At 43.8% G+C, this 13,164-nt stretch overlaps 1 protein-coding gene across 4 annotated transcripts in view; it reads left to right on the plus strand.

Moving 5' to 3' along the window:
• Nucleotides 1-13,164, plus strand: part of UBR3 (ubiquitin protein ligase E3 component n-recognin 3) — a 359,661-nt gene that overhangs the window by 208,709 nt on the left and 137,788 nt on the right. For all 4 annotated transcript variants that reach the window (XM_068122446.2, XM_068122447.2, XM_068122448.2 and 1 more), the window contains one exon: nt 3,127-3,237. In XM_068122446.2, coding sequence (XP_067978547.2) covers nt 3,127-3,237 — 111 coding nt within the window. The remainder of the gene's footprint in view (nt 1-3,126; nt 3,238-13,164) is intronic.

Raw genomic sequence — 13,164 nt, forward strand, 5'->3', positions numbered from 1 at the left:
CCATAACCCCCATAAGTTTCTGATCGTAACCTCCACCCATTGCACCCATTGCACCCATTGCACCCATTTGCCTCTGGCTCCAAATCAATCCTCACAGCCGGAATGCCTTGTGATGGAATATGTTGAAATGTCTGTGTTTTGACCTCAGAGTAATAAATTTAACCTGATGAATTGCTGACTAAATATTTTTAAAAGAGAAACACCAACTCATTTCAGAGCAGCTTGGGGGTGGGGAGAGGGGTATGTGTGGCAAACTAATTTTGTGCCGATAGCGAGTAACATTTGGTGAAGATCTGAATATGGATTCGGATATGAGAATTATTTAATTATTTAAGTGATTCTTCACCATTGGGAGACAGGACCAAAAATAATACATAGCATGATATCTCAAAAAGTTGTGGACGGATTTGGACGAAACTTGTTAGACGGGTTGTGTGTGTGACAAGGAAGAATCGATTCGATTTTGGTGAAGATCCGGATCCGGATCTGGCTAGTATAATTTTTTAAGTGATTCTTCATCATTGAGTGATGTGGCCAACCAGGTGGAGGTATGCTCTCTACTGAGTGCCGTTCTAGTTTACTTTGCTTTTGCTCTACTGTGGCGATCTCTACCTGCCAATGTTCATACAACCATTGGCATCTCCAAATCTCTCTGGTACGCTTTCATAAATCCAATAACATTGTTAAATCAGCAAGTAACTGTATGTATTAGCTTGGTGAAAATATATCCATTATGTTTTGACATCTCAATTTCGTGTGACGTTATGATGTCATGATGTGACCGCAGAGGTGTGATGTGATGGGGGTGAGTTGCTTGAAGGATGAAGTGGGACAAATCGTTGTCGACCCAGATGGAATTAAAGGAAGATGGAAAAGATATATGGAAATGCTGTTGAATACAGAGAATGAATGGGATGGCAACATAGAGAGTAACCCAGTTTTAGGACCGGCAGAGAAGATAACTGAGAAGGAAGTTGAGGAACCGATAAAAGCAATAAAAAAAAACCACCTTTAGAGGCCATTTTTCCCCGCAAAGCGGGGGTTGGCCTTTTTCGGGGACCGTGGTTGTTGTTGTTTTTTGGTCCCCTTTTTGAAGCAATGTTTTACGGCCGGATGCCCTTCCTGCCGCCAACCCTTTTTGTCGCCTTTTACGACAAGCAGGGAATTACCAGTGAACTGGTACTCAATTAGCCGACCTCGGAAGGATGACAGGCTGAGTCAACCCCCCTGGCGTTAATTCAGCGATCGACGGGGATTCGAACCCAGGATCCTAGGATCCTAAGCTGGCACCCTAGCCGCTAGCCCAACACCAGGGTTAGTTTTACCAAGCGATAAAAGCAATGAAGGGTAGAAAAGCGGGAGGGCCGACGGGAGTTGTGGGAGATATGTTGAAGGCAGCAGGAAGTTGGGGTGTGAAGAGAATGACAAAGATCTGTAATCTGGTGGTGAAAGAAGGCCGCATTCCAGTGGATTGGGAACTGAGTACCCTCGTCCCTCTATACAAGGGGAAAGGTGACCCTCTGGAGTGTGGCTCATACCGAGCGATAAAGTTATTGGAGCATGGAATGAAGGTATTGGAAAGGGTGTTGGAGAGGAGGATAAGGAAGAAAGTGAAGATCGACGAAATGCAGTTTGGATTCATGCCAGGAAGAGGAACGACAGACGCGCTTTTCATTGTGAGGCAGTTGCAGGAGAAGTACATGGAGAAGAGGAAGACGTTTCTTGGGTTTGTTGATCTGGAGAAAGCATTCGATCGGGTTCCACGCAAAGTATTGACATGGGCATTGAGGAAGTTAGGAGTGGAGGAATGGTTGATCAGAGTAGTGATGGCAATGTACAAAAGAGCGCGCACAGCTGTAAGGACGAAGGACGGGAACAGTGGTGAGTTTGAGGTGAAGGTGGGAGTGCATCAGGGGTCGGTACTAAGTCCACTACTATTTGTAGCTGTGATGGAGGTGCTGGCTCAGAACGTGAAGGAGGGTTTACCGTGGGAGTTGTTGTATGCAGATGATCTGGTGTTGATTGCGGAAAGTATGGATGGACTGAAGGAAAAGATGAACACGTGGAAGGAATGTATGGAGACAAAAGGTCTGAAGGTGAATATCGGAAAGACGAAGGTGATGGCAAGTGGTAAAGCATGTGGTGAGGTGGAAAGAACTGGGAAGTGGCCCTGTGCTGTGTGTAGGAAGGGTGTCGGAGTGAACTCCATTCAGTGTACAATGTGCGCTGAGTGGGTTCATCAAAAATGTAGTGGTCTGAGAGGGTCATTAACCAGTGTGGCAGCTACATTCAAATGTAAGGTGTGCACAGAGGGAGCTGCAGATGGAGGAAATGTTGAGTTGGATCTTGGAGACGGCGTGAAGCTGGAAGGTGTGAAAACATTTTGCTACCTCGGAGACATGCTGAATGGAGAAGGTGGATCAGACTCGGCAACGGTTGCTCGAGTGAGATGTGCATGGAAGAAGTTTCGGGAATTGAGTGGCGTGCTGATAATGAGGGGAGTGTCGTTGAAGCTGAAGGGAAAGGTGTATGCTGCATGTGTGAGAAGTGTTATGATTTATGGGAGCGAGACATGGGTAATGAACGTAGAGCAGCAACGAAGGTTGGAAAGGGTGGAAATGCGAATGGTTCGACGGATGTGCGGAGTATCGTTGAGAGAGAGGAAGACAAATGATGAATTGCGAAAGATGATGGGAATAGAGCCTGTGATTGATGCTGTGAGGAGGAACAGGTTGGGATGGTTTGGTCATGTGTTGGGGAAGGATGAAAGTGACTGGTTGAGAAGAGTGATGGAAATGAATGTAGAAGGAAGTAGAAGACGGGGAAGACCGAGAAAGACTTGGCTAAAGATGGTGGAAGAAGAAATGCGGGCAAGGGGGTTAACAAGGAGAGATGCAGAAAATAGGACAAAATGGAGAAGATTGTCATGGGGACCGCAAGGCTAACCCCCGCTCTAGCAGGGAAAATGGCCTTTAAAATGCATGTTGTATGTTGTTATGCGTTCCAGTTATTGGAATTCACCTTATTTTTTTCCTCCTCGAATGGTATCCTTACATAAAAATGCATTTGCAACTTTGATGAATGGAATGCTTCAACCGGAAACCTCACCCGCAAATATTCCTGCAGAGCACGTGTCTACAGTCCGTGTCCATCGGCTGGGAAGGTGGCGTCTTTGTGCAGACTTGTGGTCATACGGTCCACCTGGACTGTCACAAGGCTTACATGGAATCGCTCAAGGTGAGGCAGAACACCTTTTACCCCAGCTGTAGTGCATGGTTATTGGAGGTTGGGTTCCCTAGTTGGTTGTGTCACAACGGTATCATTGTTGTAGTGCAATGTCAGCTATGTGCATTTCCCTTACTTCAACATGTCGTCGTTTTGAAGGCAACTTTTGAACCGAGCCCTTTTTGACGTGTGCTTGCAGCCCAGGCAGGAGACAGCTGAGCAAATTGGAAACTTTATTCACTTGAAAATTGATTTATTTTGAGTTCAATTTGGAACCGCAGAGAGAAAAACCAATTTTGAGATGAATGTTTCCAGCAACTTAATACCTCTTCTTCGTCACTGTATCATGAATAGGAAATTGTACGTTGGTTATTTTCTTACGGTTATTTTATTCCCCTTGCCAGAGGAGAGGGTATTGTGTTTGGGTCCATTTGTTTGTCTGTTTGTCTGTCTGTCTGTTTGTCCGCACAGAATGAGTATGCTTTTCTCTGCAACCATTAGTCCGATTGCCAAGAAATGTTCACCATAGAGCAGCAGCTCCTCCTGTATATTTTTTTTAGTGATAATTATGACGTCATATGTCAAGTGGTACGGGCACCATCTTTGAAACACCTAAAAAAAATTGTACCTCTATATCTCGGAAACCGCTCCATGGAAAAAATTGAAACATGTCTCAATGTCAAGTACGCCCCATGCGGAACAACATATATTCATGATGATGTCATCATTGCCTTCATTATGACATCATGATTAGACAAGTAGAACGCTTGATCCGATCAGTTTTAAATTTATTGAGCGTGATCTACACAAAAATGATATGGTAGCATTAAATTGATGACATTGGTCACATGTTTTGTCAGCCATATTGGATTGAACATTAATCTACATCGTCAATAAACCAGACAAACACAGCAGCTAATAAACACCTCATGAAATACACCACACAACCACGTCCTGGCGAGGGTCTGCAATCTCTGACTGCTCTTTCTTGTTCCCGTTTATTATCAAAAACTAAAAATCAGGTATGTAAGAAAATAGTCCTAGTTCCTTGTCTAATTTTATTGCATTTGCCTTACCACAAATTTCTATTGAAAATTTAAGGCACCAGCAAAGAGCCCTTCCGTAAGCACGTGTTAAATGCCCCACTTCTATAATGTCTATGGCGTAATTTTTTGTGAGTTGTATAACCGACTTCCACCGGGTAGTGCTGTAGTACACATTTACATCGAGAGGATTGGCGTCCTCTCTCAGCCTAAAACGTATGTTTTTTTGTTTTTAACCACCTAAAAGCGTTCCCGTGCACCCCTTGATTATGTCCAGCGGTTCAGGAGTGCAGAGAAGTCGAACAAACAGACACTTCTCGAATTGTATATACACCGTGATGTAGTCCAACTCCTGTTTTGATGGTGCAAGACAACAACGGTTCGTAATGCTTTGATATAAGCCACCACAACTAAACATGTCAAATATGTTATTGATTATCTCATTTCATGTCGCTGTTACTCGTACCTCATGTGGTGTGCCATAACATGCAACACATATCACAAGGTAATTATGTCTCATTTAATGACCATGTGGCCCGAGCACATACTGTAGGTAGAAGTGTAATTATACAACTAATCCTCAATCGCCAGAGGAGAGGGTATTGCATTTGAGTCTGTTTGTCTGTCTGTCTGTCTGTTTGTCCGCACAGAATAAATATGATTTTCTCTGATACCGTTGGTCCAATTGACAGGAAATTTTCACCATAGGTACATTTCCTCTTGTAGAATTTTTTTAAATGATAATTATGATATCATAGGTCACGTGGTATGGGCGCCATCTTGGAAAAACCGAAAAACTCCACCTCTATATCTCCGAAAGCGCTGCATCGAAAACATTGAGACATGGCTCATTGTAAAGAACTCTCCATGGGGAATAACATATGTTGATGATGATGTCATAGGTGCCTCCAGTATGACGTCATAATTTGACAAGTACAAAATACTTCATCCAATCAAGATGAAATTCTTGAACGTCATCTAGGGATAAATTGGAGAAAACAAAGAAATAATTATGACGCCATCGGTCACGTGGTTCGGCCGCCATCTTTGTTTTTACACAAAAGCCTTAAAAACACCAAAACACGTCCTGGCGAGGGTCTGCAATCTTTGATTGCTCTTTCTTGTTTATTTTTTGTAGACAAAGTCGAGACTCTTGAAAGAGCTAGAACACTAAATGAATCAGGATGCAACAAAACAAAAGGACCAAGAGAGAGAGAAGGGGGAGGAGGGGAACACCAACAGCAGCGTTGAAGGATAAAATATTGGGGGAATTAGACAAATAATGGATGTGGGGAGGATTCGTAGGGTAGAATGCATGGGGTGGATAGGATGTACACAGAAGCAAATTCTCAGGAAGGAAAAACTGAAAATTTTGAAAGAGGCGAGCTTGAGGTGTGGGGTGGGGGAGGGGAGGGGTAGGGAGTGGGATGATGGTAATCTGGGTGGAGAAGATCATGGCTTTGGATGGGGTGGGGGATCTGAGATGGTGGTGAACAGCTGTCTCAAAGACCTGAAGGAAAGAATGAAATTGAAGAGAGTGTGGAAGTTGGTTCCACAGGTGGGAAAAAGAGGAATGAATGAGTGGAGGTGAGCAGTGAGCCTGGATTTTGGGAGTTTCACCAGAATGGAGTTGTTGGTAATTGGTGAGTTAGGCCAGAGTATTAGCACACATTGAGATGCTCTTTTTCATGTGCATGACTTGAGTGTAGATGAGACAGCGAGATTTGAAATCCCTATCCGCAGGATGCTCCATAATACAGCACGTCGTTATTAATTGTCCCCATCCAGGCCACAGGCATTTTATAACCCACAAAAACAAACATGGACCCACAAAACCTCCCCTTCAAACTTTTGAAAGAAAACTCCATGGAGTCTTTGGAACTACCGGCTAGTGAGCAATGTAAGTTAGTGTGTTGCTTTATGGAAATGTTCCAACATTTGGGAGACTTTGGCAACAAATTGTGAAAGACGGCCCGACGATGCACCACCCTGAAACAAGGAACGTGTGCGATTATGGTGATGAGGCGCTGTCACCAGAAAGTGTGGAAAACACTTTGGTACTTCCTCGCTTGTAGAAGTGAAATGTGCTGCTTTCTGATAGCATCATAAGCATGCATCACTGCAAAATTACTTACAAGCGAGTACGTCTCCACAAGAAGAAACATGGCGCTGTTCACGGTTAATTCATCCACCGAGCCAGCCTTGGTACCATGGCGACGTGGCTCAGGTACTCGGGAGCTAGGCAACCCAGACCTCATGCATGTGTCTGGATAATAGAAATTGAAATCGCACGACAATGCGGCCGTCGGCTGAGAAATCGTCCACGGAGCTCTGCGTTCCCGCGTCACTTCAAAATGTCCATTTTGTGCCCTCTCTGTTTTTTGTTGTTTTTTGTCGCACGTTCCAAACAAATTGCCTTTGGAATACGCCTCTGGGCCTCGTCCGCATCGGTCCTCCCCTGATAAGCTTCGAGGGTGGGTGGCCGGCACGAGTGCTTGATCTTCTCGTGTCGTACAAGTCGCTGCCTTCATGATCGAGACTGCGGTTGCGCGATTGTGCACCTGCATCTCATCAGCATTCCTAGCGAACGGTAATCGCTTTGCCATTCCGCAGCTGTCACCGCCTGCCTCGTGACTTGTATTTTGCCACGAGCTTAATGCCTTTTTCAACACCCCATCAAGTTTCGGCATCGTTTTTTAAATTTATTTCCGAGTCAATTTTTGCTTCCATTTGCGGCAGGTCTCTCTCGCTGATGGAGGTTAAAATGTTAGCTCGAGGGCATTATGAAATTCATTTTTTATATTAGCGTCGTGTTATTAATCTCCTCCGCAATTGCCGTTTCATCCCGTCTGTGTTGGAAAAAAATAATTTCTGGAGATCACTTATTTTTGCAAATTCGTGAATGCAAACCTGGAACTAATGTTTCCTGGCTGAAATGCTGTTCTCATGGTTTTATGTTGATATCGAGAGGAAATGTTTTGTCTCATGGGAGAAGCTTTCCAGCGGCACACTTTCACAGTTTTTGCTTATTCTTTCTTTCTTCCCTCTTCCGAACGAAAAACTTTCTGACTTCATTATCATGTACCACCTTTTACGCAAAAACGCATTGCCAAACTTTTCTTTGAATTAAGCCAGATCTCACACGAGGCTACGTCATGATGTCAAGACCTGTCTTGACACCCTGTTGTTGTTCCAGTGCGTATATTCGGGTTGGTGGTACTCTGCCTCTCTTTGTCACCTCATTAGTCACTTGGTTGTCCTTTTGATGGAAGACATTTCGTATTGGCATTGCAAATATGTCTTGTTTAAAGGATGAGGTGCATAGCCTATTTGTATCCTTGCACAACTCTGTTCTTCATTCCATTAGTGCTTTGGAAGCTCAAACATGTAAATTTCTCATTTGTTTCCTTATTCAATTGCTATCCTTTTGTATGCACTACCAAGGCTCGTGTAAGAGCGAGAGGAGAATGGAAGGGAATAAATAGAAAGGGGTAAACACCAACAGCAGAGTAAAAGTGGGAGAGAAAGTGAGAATCAAGGGGAGGGGTGGGGAGCCCATGGAAGGGGGGCGGGAGGGAGTGGGGAGAAACAGGCTGCACACAAGCTGATTGAAATACAACAAGAAGAGGAAGGGGAAAGTGGGGATGAAACTAAAAAGGAACAAACCAACCGACAACTAACCAATGAAAGGAGGTGAGGGAAAGGGGGGAAAAATGCTTATAATGATGTAATAATGTGGGCAGAGGCATATCGGTCGATGTCACAACAAAAAGTGCCGTTCTATTTTTATATCATAGTGGCAATTGATTAGTAATGTGATGTGCCTCAATACAAATGGTTTACCTTCTGCAGCCACTATTTAAATCAATTAAATTTGTCCTGTAGCCACCTAATTAAAGGATGGCATCTGCTTCCTGCGAGATCCTGCCTCAAATTTCAGTTTGTGTGGCTGGAAGAAAGCTTGGAGTTTGGTGTTCAAAGTTTCAGAACATTGTATTTAACTTGGTCAATTTGAGTCGATACCTGCAAAGGTTTTGACCATTTTAAAAAAGTTTGTCCTTTAAAACTAGAACCAGAGTTTTTAGAACTTTTAGAAGTAAAACTGGAGTTCAAAGGTCATATTCGATGCTTTTGCACATTTGTGTTTTCTACACAACAAAATGTAGGAAAACAATCTTGTAAGTCAATGTATACGCATTTATACAACAATCTGTTGTGTGCAGCAACGTGGACACAATAAAAATAGCAACCTTGTATTCAGAAAGTATTCAGACCCCTTCACTTTTTTCACATTTTGTTATGTTGCAGCCTTATGCTGAAATCGTTTAAATTCATTTTTTCCCTCATCAATCTACACTCAATACCCCATAATGACAAAGAGGAAACAGGATTTTAGAAAGTTTTGCAAATTTATTAAAAATAAAAAACTGAAATATCACATTTACAGAAATATTCAGACCCTTTGCTATGACACTTGAAATTTAGCTCAGGTGCCTCCCATTTCTCTTGATCATCTTTGAGATATTTCTACACCTTGATTGAAGGTGCAGATAGTGTCCACACTCATATTTCTACACACACACATATATATATATATATATATATATATATATATATATATATATATATATATATATATATATATATATATATATAGATATTGCGGTTTTGAGAACCCTCACTTGTGTAAATAAATTCGACATTATTAAAGGTTAAAGGTAGTCCAGTTATTTGTTAGTTAGTCCACAAGCAACACGTAGGCCACCATAGGATTCCAGTTATTTCATTAATATGTGTTTTAGATAAGGCCATGTTTCCAATAGTTTAATCTGCGTTGTGTCGATCAAATAAGAGTAGGTCCCCAATCTGTTCATTTTGCAACCTCCCTCTCCAAGCGACGCCATTACGCGCCCTCCAGTCTGCCCATGGCCCCTCCAAAATTGTTACGCGCCTCTGCCAGCAGCGTTCGCAGCTTCGCTGGGCTTCCGTCCAAACGCCGCCATAAGCCATGCGGTGAGGCCCGAGAAAGGGGGCGGAACGCCAGGAAGAAGGTGCGGCCACGTCATCCAGCCGTCAAAGGCGGAGCCGGTAAGCCCTCACCAGCCAACCAGGGCTGAAAGGACATCGCCGACAGGCGTGGTTTTGGGCTCGCGGAGTGATTGCTTGGGTGAGTTATATAAGCGCGAACGCAAAGCCCTTTCACAGGACTCACTCGCTGGCGCTGTTAAGAGAACTGCTTAAGGGACTTGTTGGAGGCACGCGCGTTGTAAGGGGACTTACGCGGAGAAGGATTGGTGCGCAGAACTCGGACTTGGTCGGGAGAGTGCGCTGATCAAAGAACTTGCCAGCGAGCGCATTGCATTGGCTTAAAGGAGAGATATGGCAGCGCTTGTTAAGGACTCGCTGGGAAACGTGCGTTGCATTGGACAATTGGGAGAGCACACCTTTATCAAAGGAGGACTTTGGAGAGAGGGCGTTTGGCACAAGTGTGCACATATTACGTACGCAGGACACCAGCTTCCCCCCGCTATATAAAACTGTCCGTTCGCGTTCAACTACACGCGGAGCTGCCTGCCGGGTTTCGCCCGCTGGACCGGAGCCTGGACCCCATCGCCGGACCTTCCACCCTACCATCTACAATCCCCGTGTGAGTGTGTATGTTTGTCCTGGGTATTAAGTTAAGACTGCCATAAGACTGCCCTGTGTGCTGCTTCTTCCTCTTCCTATCCTATACATTCTTTTGTTTCCTCTCCTTTCTGTATATTTGTTAATAAATCAATCTTTTTTCTTCCTATTCTCTGGTTTCCTCTTGTCTGATCGCATTCGTCTTTTCTCTAATTGGGTAAACGTGGCACGATTAGGAACCGCTCAGAATCGGGTTTAGTCATTGTTAACGGCCTGAGTCGTGGCTCGCTTCGCTCGGCGTATCCACTAACGCTGCGGCTCGGGTGGGAGGTTATCTCCTTGCTTCACGGTCGGTGTTGGTAATTAGGTAACAGGACCAAATTGACCAGCAACCCTACCTAATACCGACCGGAAGGAACGGGGTAACTTCAGGATCACGTCGGCCAGATAAAAAGACAAGGGGATTAACCCCCCCTTGGTAAGGGGAAAAGGCCGACGTTTGAGATCCGTAACAATATATATATATATATATATATATATATATATATATATATATATATATATATATATATATATATATATATATATATATATTGTTACGGGACCGCGGATAGGATGTTGTTTGCCGAGCGGAGGCCCCGCGGCCCTAACAGTTACCCCGACTAACCCGATTCCTGGACGTTGGCCGAAATCGCGCCACAGGTATTCAATTTGGAAACCTCTAAAGCGACCGAATGTAAAGAGGAAGAAGAAGAAGACGTACGGAGGAATAACAGGTTTTATTAATTATTTACACAAGCCAAAGCAAAGAGGGCAGTCAAGGTTATATACAGAAAATGGAAGGAGCAGAAACACAGTGAAATCATTAGCTTACCTATACAAGCTTAATTAATAAACCCCAGGACAACGTGAAAGACAGACGGACAATCACACTTACACGGGGAAATGCAGGCCGGAAGGAATGGCTTGGAGATGGGTGGCTTTTAGAGGCAAGGAAGGTTCAGCGGGTACTGGGCACGGTCGAGCCAGAAGGCACCGCCGTCAAGAAGCCGAGCTTTGGTCCCAAACTGCGCGGGCGAAGTTCCTTTCTCCGTACTGCTGCCTCGTGCGCTCCTTGCGTTGCCCCGGTCCGCTTTTCCTGCAGCGCGGCACGTCTCACGGCGGCTCGGTCACACCTGCTCGTCTCCAGCGCATCTCCTGGACCCAGAACTCATCCCTCCTCTCAGCTCATCTCCTGGACTCATCTCTGTAAAAGCTCATCTGCTTGGGGAGCGTCCCGCGGCGGGTTATATAGGCCCCGCCCTTCACCCTTTTCGAACCTCCCGCAAGCGTTCTCTCTCCGCCCTCTCAAGCCAAACCCCTCGTTCTGGGCTGGATGAGCGGGGCCGACTTACTCCTCCCCTCTATGACGAGGTGGAGACCTGCCTTTCTTCTTCGGCGTTACCTCGTGCGTAATGGAGTCAAATGCAGCAAAGTGGACGGCAGATGAAAATGCAGCAAAGTGCCTAAAGAGCCAATTGCAGCAAAGTGGCAAACCTGGCACTTGGAAGCTGCCATGGGGCGTCGGAGGGCCTACTCTTATTTAATTCGGTGCAATGAAGAGTCAAACTAGTGGGAAACACATCCTTAGCCTACAGAGAATAAGGGACTAACTATTTAAAGGGATATATCGTGTCCTGTGTGTAGGTTTATGGAATTAACTAAAAGGACGAGCTTTGACCTTTCTTTACATTACGAGGGTGTTACACACAACAAAACCATACTTCTCACATTCGTTACACTTTCTCAAAATCGTTACACTTCTCAAATTCGTTACACTTCTCAAATTCGTTACAATATATATATATATATATATATATATATATATATATGTATATATATATATATATATATATATATATATATATATATATATATATATATATATATATATATATATATATATATATACATATATATACATATACATACATACATACATACATACATACATACATACATACATACAGTGAAACCTTGACTTACGAGTTTAATTCGTTCTGTGACCGAGCTCGTAACTCAATTTGCTCGTTTCTCAAATTAAATTTCCCCATTAAAATGAATTGAAATGCTATTAATTCGTTCCAGCCCCCCAAAAACCACACCAATTTTTTTTGTTACGTGTTTTTAAATAAGAAAAATGTACTTTATAAATAACAAATAATGTATAAACAAGCACGACCTCGTCGTGCTTGTTTTAATCTTGCAGTCAATCTTGCAAAGTTTAATCTTTAAAAGTTAAACTTGTTTAATCTTGCAGTCTTTGCAAGTTGAATTGCTTGTTTAATCTTTGCAAGTTTAATCTTGTTTAATCTTGCAGTCTTTGCAAGTTTAATTGCTTGTTTAATCTTTGCAAGTTTAATCTTGCAAAGCGGCTTAATCTTGCAGTCACCACTCGCATTCGCGCACAGTGCAAGGGTTAACCTATCCTTCATGGGTTTGTGGCCTGGCATGCTCTTCTCCTCTGCCGTTATATACGTCCTCCTCGGCATCTTTTTCCAGAAGAGCCCTGTCTCGTCACAGTTGAAGATTTGCTGGGGGATGTATCCTTCGGCTTCTATCAGTTCGGCAAAAGTTATAATAAAATCTTCAGCTGCCTTCACATCCGAGCTTGCTGCCTCACCATGCCTGACGACGGAGTGAATGCCGGTCCTCTTCTTAAAATTATCAAACCATCCCCGACTGCCTTTGAATGACTCTTCCGATGCCTCGTCCGTTGATGTTCCCGCCGTCTGCTGCACCAAATCCCCGTAAATGTATCGTGCCTTCTCACAGATGATGCTCTCGGTCACGGTATCTCCTGCGAGCTGCTTCTCCGTCAACCACACAAACAACAACTTCTCCATCTCTTCATGGACAGAGGTCCGGAGCTTTGAAATAATCTTAACGCCCTTGGCTGGCGTTATAGCCTTTATCGACTCCTTCTTTATCTTTATCTATTCCAAAATAAACAAAATGCGAAAACAAAGCAACAGTGATACGGCAGAGTTGCTTGCACGGCAAGATAACCACGTGAACTGAACGCTCGCTGGGCCATCTAGTGGCGGGTGGCATAAGCTCGCTCGCTCGTAACTCAGATCTCGGCTCGCATCACAAAGCAAAAAATCGACCGAGCGACGGCTCGTATCTCGGAAAACTCGTAAGTTGGTGCACTCGTAAGTCAAGGTTTCACTGTGTGTATATATATATATATATATATATATATATATATATATATATATAAAAATATACA

This window comes from Myxine glutinosa, chromosome 7, assembly GCF_964187855.1.
Source record: "Myxine glutinosa chromosome 7, kmMyxGlut1.1, whole genome shotgun sequence".
In the NCBI taxonomy this organism is placed as follows: domain Eukaryota; kingdom Metazoa; phylum Chordata; class Myxini; order Myxiniformes; family Myxinidae; genus Myxine; species Myxine glutinosa.